This window comes from Cyprinodon variegatus, unplaced genomic scaffold (genome assembly GCF_000732505.1).
Source record: "Cyprinodon variegatus isolate N-32 unplaced genomic scaffold, C_variegatus-1.0 Scaffold158, whole genome shotgun sequence".
Taxonomy (NCBI): Eukaryota; Metazoa; Chordata; class Actinopteri; order Cyprinodontiformes; family Cyprinodontidae; genus Cyprinodon; species Cyprinodon variegatus.
Genome location: NW_015150611.1, coordinates 1,105,914 through 1,125,004, shown reverse-complemented (window position 1 = coordinate 1,125,004; position 19,091 = coordinate 1,105,914). Strand labels below are relative to the sequence as shown.

The 19,091-nt window shown below is 34.7% G+C and overlaps 1 protein-coding gene across 2 annotated transcripts; it reads right to left on the bottom strand.

The window, feature by feature from the left end:
- Window positions 1–2,727: 2,727 nt before the first annotated feature.
- On the bottom strand, window positions 2,728–18,570 carry sgk2 (serum/glucocorticoid regulated kinase 2). 2 transcript variants are annotated; one of them, XM_015377717.1, is made up of 13 exons: window positions 18,445–18,570; window positions 13,144–13,202; window positions 12,367–12,428; window positions 9,908–9,965; window positions 8,223–8,306; window positions 6,814–6,945; window positions 6,399–6,511; window positions 6,273–6,309; window positions 6,106–6,192; window positions 5,843–5,938; window positions 5,462–5,617; window positions 5,137–5,226; window positions 2,728–4,306 (listed from the first exon to the last, which is right to left on the bottom strand). In XM_015377717.1, the coding sequence occupies exons 2-13, from the start codon at window positions 13,156–13,158 to the stop codon at window positions 4,151–4,153; spliced, it is 1,086 nt and encodes a 361-aa protein (XP_015233203.1). In that variant the 5' UTR covers window positions 13,159–13,202; window positions 18,445–18,570; the 3' UTR covers window positions 2,728–4,150. The 2 variants fall into 2 exon arrangements, with proteins under 2 accessions (XP_015233203.1, XP_015233202.1); XM_015377716.1 differs by lacking the exon at window positions 18,445–18,570 and having other exon boundaries at window positions 13,144–13,332.
- Window positions 18,571–19,091: the final 521 nt, after the last annotated feature.

Below are 19,091 nucleotides of genomic sequence, written 5' to 3'. Positions count from 1 at the left end.
TGAGGAGAGCCTGGGCTTGGGGTGATGACATCAGAGGTGTTCTGTCCGACCCGGACTAACTGAGGTCTGTTTGTGAGAAAGTCTAGTGTCTTTGTGCTGTGCTGAATTGCCATGTTGTTAGTGTGTCAGTTTTGCTCTAAGTCTGTAGTTTTACATTAAATGTCAATAGAAAAGAGAGGAAAGGCATATTCTACTGAATGTGGGTGTGTAATGTTTGTCCAGTTAAGTGAAACAACACGGGTGTCTCCTAAATGATAATTTTAAAGCTATGGGTAAAAATAAAATAACTTTTTCAAAGTTCCTGGAAAATAAGAGGCTTTAAAAGTCACAAAAAGGTGTTTTATTTGTCGAGTCTTGTAAATAACATTATTTGCAAGTTGAGTACTGTTTTGAAGACAACAAAACTGAAACTACTTTAAAACAATCATTAAGTTTAAACAAACTCCATTTTAATTTTATTTCAAGGCCTTTTTTTTGCCTCTTTCTTTTTAGATGATTTTAAGCCAGATAATATATTTCCGCTCCATAGTTTTCAGATCAAACGCCGTAGAACTAAGCTAAAACTGATGGAGCAGAGAAAAAAGATTTGCCTATTTTGTAACGATTGTTTTAAATTTCCGATTTTATTTTGTTACTAAATTATCATATAGAGATAACACAATGTAAGATGAACATGGTCCAACAGCAAATTAATAAAACAGAAGTGGCAACAATATATGTTTTCCGAGGTTAATAATTACAAATACAATGTAGTAATCAACTGCTGATGTGTAACTCTGATGCAGATAGTTAAAAAATACACATCTGTTGTTTTTAATATTCTTTTTTGTTTCTGCATTTTTTATTTTATTTTATTTATTTTTATTTTTTTCCTACTTGCTTTGATTCTGTTTTATCTTCCTGTATTTTAATCATGTAAAGCACTTTGCATTGTCTTTGTACTGAATTGTGCTATAAAAATAAATTTGCCTTTCCTTGCCTATATGTTAGCTGATATTAGGTGGACATATCAAGTGCATACATAAAGATGAATAAACATATTAAGAGCATTTGGAACCACATATGCAAATCCTAAATCACCTCATTTTTACTTTTGATGTCTTATATTCCATTTATTTAGATAATACAATTGTTTATGCATAGCTTATTCCATTCATTTTCTTCTAAGTCTACTTTTCCAAATCTAGCTACCTGCAGCAAATAGCCGGTCCCATATGCTGCTTAATACAAACTGGAACCTTCTGGAAAGTCCCTCCAACCAGAGTGTTGTTGCAAGCTGTGCTTTTATGGTGCATTTAATGATATTTTGTGTAAATAAAAAAACTCAAAATTGACAGAAGACCTGTTTTAAAATATCTGCATAGGCTTTTTTTTTTTTTTTATCCTAAACCAAAACACTGACTGTTTTTAAATTGTTTTATTGTTGTATAATCTCCATCCATCCATCCATCCATCCACCCACCCACCCATCCATACCTTCTTATACCTTTGTGATTTAAAAATGTTATTAGTTTCTCTCAATATAGTAATATGTCCGAACCAAGATAAAAAAAATGCTTATTTGAACTGTGCACCTGTGTGCTTTTACACACCTTTTATTCTTGCCGAAAAGGCTTGCTTATGTTGTATTTTTAAGGTTATCTACAGGGAAGTCTCACTACAAACACCTCAACAGCATCCATTTAACAGAATGCACTCTGAGGGTAAAATAAGGGTGACCTCTGTAAGTTAAATGTGTTTTCTTAATGAGATTTTTCATATGCCACTAACCTTAAATTTAAGTAGAACAGAGAAAAAAAAACCCTGAAGGCCAACAATGGTAACAGAATCAGTTCTCTTTAAAGTCAGAACCAGTTTTGCCCTGCTACTGGTAGCATGATCCACATGTTAATAATATCAGGTTCTGTCAAGATTGTGGCACTGATGACTGGATTATTAGTTAATCCCTTCCACCTGCTTAGCTTCACCCAGTTTTCACCTGCTCTAATCTGTTCAGCCTGTTCCTGCTCTTATTTATGCTGCCTGTTTCCAGCCATCAGTTTCAGATTATTTGAGCCATGTGTGACAGTATTCTAGTGTACCTGTGTGTTTCTGATTACATGACCTTGACAAGCCTCTGGATTTCTGAGTTTTGTTTGCCTGTGTTCTGCTGTGTTTGCCTGATCGGTCTTAGGATTGTTTCCTGGATTCTGCCTGCTTACGACCTTGGATCTGTCTCGTGGATTCTCCCTCTTTATCTCTTTGGCTCTCTGATCTTCTGGCCTGGACACATGCTCTTGCATCAAGTCTGACTTTCTCCCTCCGGATACTTCTGCTTTTCTGCATCTGCTAGCTTCCGCTCGTCAGTCTGCTATGCTTCACTCCTGGGACTCTAGGGGGGGCTGCTGCATGCTCTAGAGAAATAATCCTTCTGGCTTCCAGTCCTTTGTCTGGGCTCAGACTGAACTGTTAACCAGGTTAGTGACACACATGCTCGTTATCGTTTCCTGCCTGAGTTTCGTAATCATTAACCTGAGTTTCCACCTCTGCAGAGCTTCTAGCGACCCTGCCACAGCTGATGAGCCACTGTACGCAAAGCAGTAAATAAATGCTTGCTGTGAAAACACTGATCTGTCGCTTGAAGTCTGGGTCAAACATTATGAGCTTCTGGTTCTCTGCTCCCAGGGGAAGAACTGCCTTGGTACACAGAGGTAATGATTTATTTTTTTTCTTTAGCTTTATTAAAAATTATTTAGGTCATGAATCTAACAGACACGGAAATGGAGGAGAGAAAGGAAGAGAGGATAAAAATGAAGGGAATAGAGAAAGAGAGAGACAGAGAGAAAAGGAGATAAAAGGAGAGAGAGAAAGTGAGAGCGCAAGAAAAATAATTTAAAGTTCAATGCAACATTTTTGCCCCATGTTTACTGAACTAACCAGGAGATAATTACAGTGATGATTGGTTCACAGAAAACTCCTGATTAATGTCAATTTAAATACATTTATATTTATCTTATATGTACAAACAAGACTTTCTTTTCTAAGTATAATACATCATATCCAAAACCTAGCACCAATCATCACTAAAACAGTTACAGCAATAGCATTCCACAGCTTGCATTGATATAATTATTTTAAAACTTTACATAATTATTTTAAAAGACAGTTACTGTACATTTACAGATGGCTACAGTGATGTTATATCAACATGACATGTGCAGAGATTTCCCAGGTGTTACAATATCTGAATATCAGCTTCATGATAACCTTGACGGTGTGGTGACTGCTTTATAAAGAGTGTTTTAACATCAGTACCTCGTTTGCAAATTATTTTACATATTTGAGCCTGTGAACAGGCAAGCTCACTGCCGTCATGACCCTCTGTTTACTACTATCAATGCACATCATTAACAATGTGGAAAACTTTTAGATTTTTTTTTTTTTCCAAACAGGGGTTTTTAGGCATTAAAGACAAAAAAACTGATTTATTTTCAAATAAAACATCATTCACATCTTTGTTTTATAGAGTAATTTGAGCCAAACCCGAACAAACTGAAGCAAACTGATGCTGTGCATGATTTTTACCTTTGTTCAACTGTGCAATTAACCCATTTACCCATAGAAAAATCATTCAATTTACAAAAAATATAAAAAGAAGATAATAAAAAAAAAAAATACATTCAGCCCAACAGTCACCCCAGCATAGGGGTGTAAAATATACAAATAAGAACAAAAGAAAAAAACTAAAACACTGCAGAGTTGAAGCTTTTAGACAATATAATGTCTTATTTGATCCTCATATATTGTTTGTTTTATACTATCTATTAATAGGTTTGTCTTTATATCCAATCAGAGCTATTGGATGTACCTAAAGAAACACTGTGCCTTAGTTTTAACCATAACAACTAAATATGTAAAAAAAAAAAAAATTCATATCATTAATCTACATCCAGCCTCAGGTGATCTTTATGTTTCTTCCAATGAAATTAACAACATATAATTTGTTATCAACAGACTTTGAACATTTTCATTTCCTGGATATATTTATGTCTGAGCTATTCCATCCGGGATTCTGTTACATTTCTGGGATGAAAACGCAGAAGGACAGCAGTCTCATTTTATTAGACCTTTACTTTTCACTGTTATCACTGACAATTTGAGACGTTTTGTCTCACAGGAAACTGTCTTCTGTGCCGACGAAGGAGAAACCATTGAAAGCGTTGTTTGAGCTGGTACTGGCATTAAACTCAGGGGTCCGACTGACCGAGCTGGGAACCATTTCCCTGGTGAACTCTGGATCAATGTGCTGGGTATCAGCTGGGCCTCTCTGAAAGACAGATTATTTGTTACTGATCATCAACTGCTTACTCATCCAAATTTTTATCCATTGTAATTTTCTGAAAACAAAGTGTATCATTTTTTAAAACAAAAGATTCCACTTATCATTGCAGATCTAAGTTTTGCAGATCAACAAATAAAATGTAATACTGGTAAAGTATTACCAAAGTGAAAAAAATAAATATACGGGCTATGGTTTGAGAAAGAAAATCCTCAAACAAACCAGGAACCTTGCAAAAATAGACAAAATTGAAATCAATAACTTATTTAATAAATCGCCTAATTTCTGTTTGACAAAAAAGCAGTTGACTAAAACATTTTGAAAAGAAACGTATTCCCTCTATAAGCATAATAACCAAGAGATATTGGTGCAGAATCCTGTCATAGCGACGTTATTGAATTAAAGCAAAATATTAACATTGCTTTTATCACGTCTTATTATTGTTGTTGTTATTATCATTTTATTATTTCTTTTAACATTATTTAATTAATGTAAATAGGTAATGTAATTATTTATTTAATTTGCCTTTGTTATTAATAAAGTATTTTTTAATTAAATTGAACTGGCATCATAATCATGTGCAAATACAGCCATCTTGTGGTCAACCACCTACATAACATTTCTACATTGCTTCCACTGAGTGTGGAAGGACCTGTGTTGTTTAAATATCAGGGGAATCATTGATAAGATATTTGATATTAGGAGTCAGATTGAAGAAACAACACAGAGAAAAAAACCTAACTTGTCAAAGTTCAAAAAAAGATATTTATTAAGCTGTAATTAAGCTGTTTACAGAGAGACAGCCAAACAGAACCTACCACATTGGGGTTGTAAGGAGGAGTGATTCTCTTATGATAAAGGTCGTCCCAGTTGATTGGAGCAAAAAAGGGATGGTTCTTTATTTCTAACTGCAAGTAAAGGAGAGGAAGATAGTTAGTGGAAGACTTGTTAGATTTTGTTAATTTACTATGGTTATCTGTCTTTATTTAAATTTAATCGCTGATCAGATATTGCATTAAAAGTAATTTTTACATTTTTCTTTCCAGCAGTGGCCTCTTCAGCTATGTCAACTCTATTACTGCTGGTCTTTATTCTTTAAAAAACATATTTATTGTGTGTTGAATTTTCAGTACTTAAACTCACAAAGTCAGCAATGGCCCCAAGGCGTCTGTGTGGGTCTTTCTGCAGTAGACCAATCAGCAGGGAGCAAACAACCTCCGACTTCCCTGGATGGAGTGGCAGCGGCTTATGGAGGATCCCGTCATACATTTCACCAACGTCCCGACTATAGAAAGGAGGCTAAAGTGAAAGGAGACCTTCAATTATTAAGAAATACAAATAATACATCCTTAATTAAAAACAGAGAGCCAAGAACTAGCTTGTTGTGTCCCTAATAAAATGTTTGTATGCTGTGAATGAAAACAATGAATTAAGAGATGGAATTTTGAAGAATTGTTTAAAATTTAAATATGTGAAGCAGAAAATAATCAAAAGGATTAACCAAAAACTCTCAAACATACATACCAGGCTATAGATCATCTCATATAGAACTGCTCCCAGACACCACCAGTCTACTGTCCTGTCATACGGCTCCTTACGCAGAATCTCAGGGGCCAAATACTTCAGACAAAGAGCAGAAATCCATTTACAAATAAAGACAACTTATGAAGGATGAAGAATTTACCACCATTACATCATTTTCATTGTCTTTAAATGGAGAAGCTTTGTTAAATTAATCCTCTAACGTAAAATGATAACTCCATGGTATGTATGTACTTGCCACTCACTTCTGGTGTGCCACAGAAAGTGGAGGTTGTTCCCTCTGGCTCTACGCCCTCTTTGCACAACCCGAAATCTGTTAGCACCACATGACCCTGCAGAAATAAGACACAGCCGATCCAAAACTGCACTGAATTCAAAATTTAACCGACAAAATTTTTTTTTAGTGGCCTACCTGAGAGTCCAAAAGAATATTCTCTGGTTTTAAGTCTCTGTCAGATACAGATACAAAAACAAAAGGGATGAATATCAACTGATTATATGTACATTCAACAAATCCAACATGTCTAACATATCTGACCTGTAGACAATGTTAAGAGAGTGAAGGTAGCCAACAGCACTTGCAACTTCAGCTGTGTAGAACCTCGCCCTGGGCTCCGAGAAACACCTCTCCCTCTGGAGGTGGAAGAAGAGCTGCAGAGGAAGTAAAAGGTTCAGTCTGAATTATTCCATAAAAGCCTTACATTGAGTAGAGACAGTCAAATAATAAAGTTTGGTATTAAAAATAAGCAAAAGGAAAAATATCAAGGTACTAATGAAAGAAAAATGATACTTTAAAAAAAGAATATTGACAAATTCTCATTTAAAGTCTTAATTTTTTTTTTTTAAATCGTGTCTAGGATACATGACTCAGTCTCTGTACAAGTTTTAGTGAGTTTAGAGTAAGAATAAAAGAAATGCTGTTATCTTTTTGTATTTGCTTGTAAAACATGTACCTCTCCTCCGTTTACATAGTCAAGCACAAAGTAGAGTTTCTCTGCAGTCTGGAAGGAGTAGTGGAGCCGAACCAGAAACGGGTGTTTCAGGCTCTTCAGGAGGACGTTTCTCTCAGCCATGATGTTCTTTTGCTGAAAAAGAGAAACACAGTGAATATCATCTGCTGCCAGAGTAAAACACAGGACAGTAAGATATCAAGGGCAGATAACGTCAGCTAGCGTATGAGGCTAGTTTTCAAAACATGACCTGCACCTTATAAAGCTGTTGACGCTTTATGTTCTGTATTTATGACATGGTTCATTTCTGCGTTTCAGCGTAAAAAGAAAATACAGTCATCAGTCTTTTCCTTTATCATATTCTTTCTGTGAAGAGGGAGTTTTTCTCCTCCACTGTTATCACGTGCTTGCTCAGGTTTACTGTGAAGTCTGAGACTCAATGCAATTGGCTGGGCTTTTTTAGAGGGTTGACTTCTTGACATTCAATAATCAGTTAAATCCAACTGTAGTGTATCAGATTAAAAGCTGCAGTGGATTTAATGTCTAACAAACTGAATGATCATATTAGTGATTCTTTGGTCATGAAGTTAAATTTTTTATGAACTGGCGCCCTTATAAGTGAATTAAACTAAACTTTTAACAAAAAATTCAATACATTTTTGAATTTAAGCTTTTTGATAAGCCAATGGATTTGAGTAAATCCAAATGTAACAAACTGATTTAAACATTTTTGGATTCTTTGATTTGACTAAACTAAGACAGGCAAAACGGTACTGGGAGGTACACAAAACAAAGAGGAAAAAAGTAGCTTTTTGAATAGAAATGCTAAAAAAATAGACATTTCTCAGAAACATAAGCCTTGAGACAATAATAAAAATAACCAAATATTTTTCCATATACAGTGTATCATTTAACCTAAGCAAAACAGAGCACTATGAAGGAGAGGAGGATGTGGTTCTTCTTCTTCGGATATTCTCATCATGTTGTTCAACAAACACTGAAGTGTCACTGTTTATTTTCTGTGAGCTATAAAATGTGTCCTTTGCACAGAACAGGCTGCAAAGTAGATAAGATACAGATGAGGTCTTATTGGGTCAGATCACTGTTTACTAGTAATGCTCAGAAATACTTACTCACCCACAGTAAGAGAGTGCTTTTTTTTTTTTTTTTTTATTATTTATTATTTAATTTTGCTCTATACTGCACTTAGAATAAAATCATGGAGGAAAATTGCCTAACTTAGTTACAGTTCGAAGCTTTATGCTGAGATATATTTAATTGGAAACCATTTGGACTTTTGACATTGAATTCATAAAAAGATGTTTTAACAGATGATCTGTTTGGAAAAAAACGGATTTTCCCTTTTCATTAGTAAAATATGCAAACAGGAGCAATAAAAATGAACAAATTACCTCTTTTTTCTTCAGGATGATCTTTTTCTGCAGCACTTTCACTGCGTAGAACTTGCTGTCGGCTTTCAGCTTTGCAAGCAGGACCTGCATGATGGTTGGCTTATTAGTGGTTTGTTTTGTAAATATCCTGCACCAGCATCTCGACACACCGCTGCCAGGACATTTCATCACAAAACACAGACAGGCGATCTTTGGGAACGGGCAATGCTGGGAAATGTTAGTAGGACTGACACACAGAGATAAAAAAATGTCACATTAAAATGTATCATTATTTGTAGGATAAGAAAGGAGCTCAAAGAAATAGCTGATTTAATGTTCTATGGGTTATTGTGAACTGGCCTAATTGATTCCAACTAAACAAGGTAATTAAACCACAAAAATAAAAGCAATTTATCAAATAATTCTTAAAACTTGCTTTTTTCCCAAGTGCTGAAGCATTAAAAATGAAGTGCTAGATGCAATGTTTTGCATTGCATCTAGCACTAGAGTTGGTTGCTCTTTGGTAATGGATAGGATAACCTGAGTGACCTCAAAGTGTTCAAATTCAAAGATCTGAGTTGTAAAAAAGGCTTGATCTATTTGATGCACAATAAGAGAACATTAGATTACAAAGAAAAGGGTTTATAAAAAAATTGACAAAAAAATGAAGAAGAAATGAACCGGTCATCAAAGCTTTTGCAGGGAAGGAGGACAAACTTTGAATTTATTTGTCTGCTGAGAAAAAGAACCACATTTGATTTGATTAATGGAAAAAGGAGTTGAGAAAGTAGCATGGAAGAAGATCCAATAAAGGATAAAAATGCAGGCTTAGCAGAGGAGTTTAAAGGACAAATGGGTCAAGCTGTGTTATTCCAAAAAGTGGTTGCAACACTCTTTTTAAACATCAACTCAGACAGAAAAGGGCTGTTGCCGATAGAAACAGCTGAGAATAAAGTCCACAGAGGATTTAGAGATCTTTAAATGCTTCTCTACTTCTGTCAGCAAAGATATAAAGGAAAGGTTTACAGGAAATTTGGAAACTTTACAGAATAAAAAGTTTGACTGGAGAATGGATACCCATGTCAAAAGGAGAAATCAGTCATTTTTAGAAAATAACTTACTGTAATTAATAATAACATTCATGAGGACTATTCTTAATATACAATATTCATATAGAAGAACAAGAGAAAATCATCATGGTTTTTACCAGGTGCAAGAAATTTTCCATCAGCAATTGATGCTAAGAAGGAACACGAAGAAAAACTGTTTTTTTGTGACCTGTAGCAGGTATTTCAAGTTTAACACTGAAAGAAGGTGAAACTTAAAAAATGTGATCTGTTCCAAGGCTGCAATTATTTATGAGTGACAGTTTGGTGTGATGGAGCAGGTCATAAGCATTGATAAGTAAAAGAACAAAAACAAAAACAGCCTTTAAACAGCCTTTAAATAAAGTAGAATGAGTAATGAGAAGGTGGTGATTATTTTACTAAATGTTTTTCTTATGCTCTTCTATCTTACAAGGTCAGAGTGGAATCTGAGCTTTCAAGTAAATCATATAACTATAAAATATCTTAATCTACCAGAGCAATAAATGATGCCTGCAGCATGGCCTTTTATTTCTTTAGGTTCAGGCAGGTGAACAAAAAGTCAAGCCCAGTAGATGCATCCAACATTAAAGATATAAATAAGTCACTTTTTAGTGTTACCTTTCCAAAGGTTCCTTTTCCGATGACGGCCAAGAAGTCAAAGTCAGTTGGTCTGGCGCTAAAAAAGCAGAAAAGTAGAGTGTTAAATATGTTTATGAACTTTTGCACAATAATATGACCTTAATTTGTTTGCAAAAGTGAAAATCAAACAGGTAAAAAGGCAAATATATATGTTTTATCAGAAGACTTTCTCCTCAGACAGCAATAACTAACATTTATTCATTAAGAGAAACTGATTCAGTTTTTCTGAGAAACTAAAGTTTGCAAACTTGTGGGAGCTAAGTTGAAGATATACAGAAACCTATCTGATATTGTAAGAATTAGAGATGAAATGATTCAAGTTTTTACTAAGAACGAAAGCCGATACTGATTTAATATCTGTCTAAACAATCCACATTATTTGCTGCTGATTTTTGCAGCTGATGCTTGAAGCCGATGTAGCTTTCTTTTCCTTCATTTACATGTTTAAAAATGACACAATGATAGCAAATTTTACAGAAAATCTAAATTTAAACAAAAATAAAAAGGTTTTAACAAATAAAACATATTAACCTTGAAAAGGAAATGATGGGAGGTGAAATGCATGGGCTTTTCGTGACATCAAGGCATAGCTGGCGAATGCACAAAGGAATCAGCGCAAGCATGCATGAATCTATTAATACTCATAAAGGAAAAGATATTATAAAAAGTATTATAAAACAAAACGTATAGATGTATCGGTCTAGAACTAATTAGAATCAGGATTACAATTAGAATCATATATTACAGCAGCCATCAAAGAACACTAATACGCTCTGAGCTTAAACCTACATGTTTATTGAATGTTTATTATCCTCCAAACATAGTATTGTAACAAAACAAAAAAAGGTATGAGGTTATCAGTCAAGAATTGACTGCAAAAAATTCCAAATCACTTTCTTTACAGATTTTCCACACTCAGACTGAGATGAGTAACTCTTCCTAGGAGTGGCCAGCAAACAAACCAAGGGCAAGGTGAGTAAAGATTCCTGAGGTCATGGAGAAGCCCAGGGTTATATGAATGCAACCAGAGGAGATTAACTTTGTTAAATGTTAATCTTTAGAATTAAATCTCCACAACCTTTCCTCTACAGCTTGTTAAATATTACATAAAGAAGTTTGATGGTTGCTTAAAAAAAATATTTTTTGACTCACGAGGAAGAAGAAAATTTCTATGAGGATAAAAAAAATCACTTTATTCTATAAGGAACTTTATACACTACTTTAAATCTGCTAATAGGGATCAAGATTTTGATCTGTTTTGCTGCATTTATTTCTGAAGAAAAAAAACTTTTCTTTGCACTGAAAACTACTTTATGGATCTGGAAGTGAAAATCTCAACTGGATCGGATAAGCAGCAAAAAAGAAAAATGAAAGAGATGGAAAAAAAGACCGATTTATTCAGATCAGAAATGTTCCTGCCCACAGCTATCAACACCCAAATCACCTGTTCAAAAAATAACTCATGAGTCACTGCAATGTTTAATTTCAGTTTGGGATTAATAAAGTATTTTCTATTTGAATTGAATTGAGAAAATTTAAATAGCATCTTTCAACAAACAGAAATTGAGAGGAAGCTCGGAGGAGCAGATTGTGAGAGGACAACCCCCAAAATAAGGGAGTTCAAACTGTTTTACAAAAAATATAATTATTATAATATATATTTTAATATAATATATATTATAATATTATTTTAATCTTATATATATTATAATATTATTGAAATTATATAAAATAACTGTTGTTTTTTGTTGGTTATAGATGGTGATAGGGGAAAAAAAGGAGAATAACAGGCAGGTAGATAGATAGGCATCCATAAAAGGGACCGATTGAGGATGCATAGAATGCAGATTCCTTGAAAAAAAAAAGGTTGTAAGGCACAACAGATAGTTGGACAGGGCTTTGAACTAATATGAATGAACTGGAGATTATTTAAGAATTGTAAAACCTGCACCTCAGACACTGCTGTGTTTTTTGCTTTAAACAAACTGCAGGTAGAATCTGTGCAGGGAAATATATTCTGTAGAGACCAAAAAGAAATGAGTCTACGTTGATATTACACCTGAAGCTGCAGTACATATCTAAGATAAAACCTAATAAGAAATAATATTAATGTAGACTTCCACCTGTTGGTTGGTATTACAGTTGGTTACCATAGAAACTCTGCATCGATTGGACAAAAATCACTGCTAAACAAGACGTTTTTGAGGCAAGTGGGGGGATGAGAAAGTCGTTGCTCCCCTGCTATCTTTGGTATGGTAACCATTTTGCAACACGTGATATGTTTGCATATAAAATATGTTCAGTAATAAAATAGCTGCTTTAGTGATAGTATTTGTTTCCAGCCTGAGGTTTGATATGGGGTCTGAAAAAACCTTCATCCCAAAAACAATGAATCCATTGAAATTTAAACTCAGTTTAGTGAGAGCAGAGCTACTGACTGTGGGTTTGCTGAAGGTCCCAAGTTGACATCGTCGTGAGAGGCGGAGGATGCTGACCGCAACTGGAGAGACAGAAAAAAACAAAGCAGAAAAACACATAAGGACAGCTAACAATAAAAAAAATAATAATAATAATAAAAAAAAACATTAACCATAAAATGAAATTACTAAAATACTTCAGTCTTTTTTTGGCACTTTGCATGATGGTGTTTGTTATCCACATCACAGTAAACCAGTTCAATATAAAAGCATGAAGGACACTGAAATATCAACTAAATGAGCACAAAAAAGGTTAACAATTCGAAAGCCTTGTGTAATATGAATAAAGGGAAAGAATATGATCTCTTTCTTCCCTTTGTTTCGTTTGGCAAACACCAAAGGGCTTTTCAACACTCAGATGGTGCAGAGTGAAACTAACACAGACTTGATTGACAATGTTAAAAAAACACATTTCTGTTCTAAAAATTAGAAATGCAAATAAAACACAAAATTTTGAGTCATATAACTTCTTTCTAATCCTATTATCAGAGAAAAGTTCCATCATTGCTTTAATTAGCTTGTGTTTATTTTTTATTAAACATTTCTTTAATTGCACACTATATCTAAAAATAATCATCAATACAACCAAAGGATAGTTTAGACCTCTAAAATGTTGATCTAAAAAACAGACTGACATCAAGACATATGGAAAAGACAGCAGCATGAAAAATGATGCCTCACACTCTAACAACCTATTGGTTGAAATAGAGATAAAAGCAAGCACATTATAACACTCACATTACAGTGTGCCATGGCTGATGTGTTCCTGATCCTGGAGCACCAGAGTTTAACCAAACCTGTGGGATGACAAGACGGCTTCAGGATTCAAACATGCCTTCCACGGTTTCTTCTTTTGTTCTTTCCTGAGCTCTAGATGAACCTGTTGCCCTTATATCCCAGGCTGACTGAGTGTGTTTTGTGTGTATGATGAGCAGCTGACTCCTGTGTCACAGCCTAGGGATCCAGATGGACTGGAAGTTCTTGTTTCCCAGGAATGATATGGTGGACCAACAGAAAGACAATCAGGGACATTGTACACTAGATCAGCATGGGGATTCTTTATTTCAGTGTTTATACTGGGATACTGGAATTCTTTTTCTAGAACATAATTTAGAGGATTCAACTCTAATTACAGAAGAATGAGGCTTTTTTTGTTAGATGTGATTATGTAAAACTACCAGGAAACTACTGACAGTTTATGTAATTCTTGAATGATGAAACATGACTTACTTCTATGTGGCAACACCACTTCATGGCAATAAATCACAGTACACTGGAAAAGTGTTTTGTTTCCCTTAGAGGATGCTACACTGAGATGTGGTGGAGAGGCAGAGTTCAGTATGCTGGTAGCTCCCATGAAGACTCTCTAAATCCCAAATCAGCTTATTATGTTTACTCCTATATATTTTATTTTATTAGATGATTTGAAAATTTGAAAATTAACAAAATAAATATGCACATTGTGGTGGAGCAGCAGAGTTAAGTATGCTGGTTGCTCCCATGAAGACTCTCTAAATCCCAAATCAGCTTATTATTTTTACTCCTATATATTTAATTTTATTAGATGATTTGAAACTTTAAAAATTAACCAAATAAATATGCAAATTAACAGTTTATTCATCTGTTCACTAAATATTGCGATATTCAACAGTAACAGTCTAATTTGTTCCCCTGCTGGGCACCAGATTGGTCACACGCTGCTGTGGGACGGTTGTGAGTGTCTGAAGCTGGCCACTGTGGCTGAGTTGGTCACTGTTCCATTTAATATTGTCACAAATTTCCAGTGGTTTTGATGTCCAAACTACAAGAACACCAGAAACAATTGTAAAAAAAAACCAAAAAACAAAAAAACATTTCTTTAGATAGAGTACCAAGGACAGGAGATATAAAATGGCCACTGGTTGCAGTCTCATCTCAATATCTATCTAGATTGAGATTTTCCTCTAAAAAGTCAGGGAGATGTCGCTCAACAACATTCCACTGCCTCCATTAAAAGCTGTACCTGCTTTCTGAGCGAACTATTAAAGGTTATCAATACAAATCAGAAATATGCCAACCTGAAAATATATGACTGTACTATAAAAAGTAATTAAACTTTGCAGCAAATTAACTGCTCTGCCAAAATATGTTTTGGTTTCGATATGGCAAAAAAAAAAAAAAAAACATTATATCACACTGTTTTGTTCCAAAGGTTTAAACTAATTTTAATGAGGAGCTAAAAAAAGTGTGACCAGTGTGTCTAGATGTATCTAAGCAAAGTGTATCTCTATCTTGCCCCTCCCCCACCTAATGCTGCAAACAATCCACTGTAACAAGTTGTAATAAACTTCCCTTGTCAATATTGAGTATATTTAACTGATTAAACTTAATTTCCATTAGTTTGATAATTTCTTAGAGATGAAATATTGCTACTTCCCCGCAGATATCTATGATTTCCATGCCACTACATGGCAGTGATTTGTAATGTCAACACTAGCACTACCAATCACTGTTTTTTCAACAAGCAGGGTTTTAAAACTGAAGATGGGAAACTGAGACATAAAACAAAAGTTGGCAGAATAGCTACTTGAGCAAACAGCCTGACTAATTAACCAGCTCAGCTTGTTATTCTTGTATTACTCTGAAATGAGTAAAACAGCAAAAATGCATCATATTCTGCATAAACATGTGTTCCCTTTAAAACTAAGACATTTAGTGTTTCTATCATATAAACAATGTAATCGAAAACAATTATATGATATGTGTTTATAACATTGTGTTCTTTTCTAAAGAAATTAGATCTTTTGTTTCAATGGATAAACAAGCATTATGACTAAATGGACCATTAATAACTTCTGTTCAGTTGGCATTTAGAACTGAATTTAACTGCATTGTATCAAAGCAACAATCAACCTGTAAGATTTGTAATTTCATTCTCTTTGTGTCATAAAACTGTATCGGTTGGAGCTGATTATATATTTCTCTTAGAGGATGTTGCCTATGAAGACTAACTTGATGTTTTAGGTTAAATCTATATATTAAAATCCATCCATCCATTTTCAGTCATGCTTATCACTGATGGGGTCGCAAGGGGTGCTGGTGATCTCTAGCTGTCTATGGGCGAGAGACGGGGTACACCCTGGACAAGTCGGCAGTCCATCACAGGGCATCACAGAGACAAACAGGACAAACAACAATTCACACACACTCACACCTAAGGCGAATTTAGAGAGGCCAATTAACCTAACAGTCATGACCGTAGTAGGAAGCCGGAGTACCCGGAGAGAACCCTCGTATGCACAGGCAGAACATTCAAACTCCATGAGGAAAGACCTGGGGGATTGATCCCGGAAGCTTCTTGCTGTAGGACAGCAGTGCTACCCACTGCTCTACTGTGCAGCCCTGTATTAAAATCAACACAGATATATTTATTTTAACTGTAATAACCAAAATGGTCTAGGTGAGAATACCATTTCTTTGTTTCTTCAAACCAAAGACATATTATTCCTCTTCTCTGTATGGATATGGAATGTCAATAACATGTTACGGGGGCAGTTTTACCATGTCTATATGGGCAACAGGTCTGTGCATCATTTATTTTTAGAAGAGCTTCTGCAGAACTTTACCAGCTTTGCATTCTGGGAATTGGAATTGGGGGAAACTGTGGGCTACATCAAGCAGAGGGTAAGAAATGTAATATTAACATTTTTATTGGAAAAGAAAATGCCATGATTAATAACCCCTAAACAGATTGTTTTATGTATTTGTAGTTAGTTCAGGTGGAGTTAACGCGTCCTGAGTGGAAAAGTTTTCACATTTCAACACAACCACAGCCTGCCCTATCATAAAATTAACATATCACCTTACTGGGACAAACTGTTAAAAAAAATAGTTTTTCTCTAGCACATGATCACGCCAACTACTTTAATCTGTGCCTTCCTCTTACCGCCTTTACCTCCAGGATAGGAAACATGGCTCTGTTTCTGTCAGCCATGTGCTCTAAAGCCTAAAGGGAGATCATACTACACAGCTGCTGTTAAAAAGAAGAAAATGTCCTTTCATTCATTTTATGAAAGAGTATGGGAACACAGCCTGCTATTGATTAAGATTAATCAGGAATCATGCCTTCAGAACTTTAAAATAATGTTTTTTTTCTAACCTGCAGCAATGGATTTTTTTCAAGGCTTAACATTTTTTCACTCCCTTTAGAGACTGACAACAGTTAAAAGAAGATATCCTGAACAGAAATCAGCAATGATCTGTGGAGCATTGTGGGCATTCTCATTATATCCAAAAATACACAGCTGCAAAACAATAAGATTAAAATATTTCCTCTGTTCTTACTTGTTACTATTGAATATTTTGGAGAAGTTTCAAAACAAGACAATGAGGAAGATATAAGGATGAATACATGAAGGAATATAATCTACCTAAACCAGTAACCCCCCCAATAAACCTTAAAACTGCAGGATGTGTGAGGTTATATGTTTAAGACGCCATCAATGATTCTCTATAATCACCTTGTGGAGCAGCTTTGACCTCTGTTTTTGTTGGAGCCATTTTAGAGTTTTTTTTTTTTAAATCTCCCTTTGAAGCATTTCCTGTAGGCCCCACAACCCCTGAGAAGAATCACCCGTGTTTTTCTAATTTTGTTCACATTTAAGTACCAAAGCTCAGACAGAGATCATTTGAATCCTTTTCAGCTCTAAATGACTTTTCAGGACTTAAAATAAATAAGAGTTACAAGGTTTTAGTTTTTGAGATGTAGCCACTTAGGGTTATCAGAGTGGTTCTAATTTAAGGATTTCTTGATTTTACAGATAAGCAATAAAAAGGCTGGGGAGAAACCCCACTAAGCTATTAAATGTATACTTTATTATATATATTTACAGTTTAGGAGAGGTTAGGTTGTATTGTAAATGAAAGCTTTTTTTCTATTTACTCAGGCTATCTTGCCTGATAATAGAGTTGATTTTATGAGCTTTAACATTTGGGTCTTACATTTAAAAAAGGCAAAAACAGAAGAAATCTGTGAGGAAGCAAATACCTTTACACAGTACTATAAATATCTGCTCACTAAGCCTTACTTTGCTGCCAAAGCAAAACAATGAAGGTGGCAGGGGCCAGTGAAGCAAAGTCAAATCTATTTGGCTCTGTTTCAGAAGCCCCCTCAACAGAGGCTCAGCAAATACCTCCAACTACATGGAGGCATGGTACACGGTGTTCTTGCCAGTCGATAATAATGTAAATAAAGAAAGATGAGCTTGACCTAATGAAACCAGTGTTGCTTCTAATAACAGAATTTGTTTACATGTTATGAGGAAGTCATCCGAAGATGTGACTGCCATCTTAGGGAGGCAGTGGGAGTTAATGATTACCTTCAGTCTGGACCTTTGTAACCTTGCAGATTACAAACATAAATGATAAAATCTATTGGAAGCATGCACAATACATAGCTTTAAATGCAAGTCACCTAAAAAGCTTATAAACTGTGCATACGTGAAATAAATATAAAAATAAAAGCACAATGTAATGAGGTTATGCTATGTTATGGAGATATTGATTCTTTGCTCTGATTACACTCTTTTAATCCTCCACAGATAAACTCTGGCAAACCAATCATCTCCCCTCACAAAAAAGTATCTAATGGAACATCTAGTTGAAAAAACGAAACAATAGGAGTATTACAAACTTCTTGTAAGATATGTAAGGAAATAAAGCAGGGTCTGTAATGCTAAAGCATTGTAAAGAAAACCATCAACCCTAATAATAATGTATAAACAAAAGTGTGATAAGCATGTCTTAGGTGAATAAAAATGAAAAATGTGTAACACTGTAAATACTAGAAATGGTTTTAATATATAAAAGAATTAGGAGAGGATATGCTATTACAAAAATGCAAAAAGTACAGATAACATACAGGCATAAACTAACAAAAGTTTTATTGTATTATACTAATTTAATGTTAGTTTATCTTGTTGTCCCAAAAACATAATTGTCATGTGAGAATGAAATGAAAAGACTCCGTCTATTAGAAATTGCACCTTTTAGTTTGCCTACCTGGATTGCAGAAGATGTGAAGTGAGATGACCCTCTGCTGCTGGTTTAGGACTCTGGAGGAGAGTGAAAACAGAGCTCTGCCAGGACTGCAGCAGGCTGAGGCACCTCAGACACGCTTTTTGTTTTTAAAACATGAGGGAAGGTCAGCAGGTAGAGTCTGACCCAGTAAATCATTGATAAAAAAAAGTTACAGAGTTTAGAAAAGGGGCGGGGAAACGCCTCCAGTGAAAACAGAAAAGTAATTCCTAAGGCTGTGACTGGATTTCAAAATAAAAGACCTGAAGCATGGACTGATTGTCCAAACCAATAAGAATAAGATATTGTAAATAATCCCCAAAACAATCAAACATGTTTTTTGTATTTCGTATATAAACATATTAAGTATCCAACAGCAACGTTGCAACCCTTTTTCTATTAAAATTAAAGACATATAGAACACTAGATAATCTATCCACTATTTCTCAGATTAATTTAGCTTTGCCAGTACTTCTCCCAAATTTTTCACAACAGGCAAACAAGGGAAAAAAGTTACATCCGACTCTAAATTTAAAATACCTGATTTTAATTATCGTCAAATCAACTTACAATAGAATATAGTTTGAAAATAGTTTGATTAATGAAATCTTTGTTCATAGGAGTGGAATACA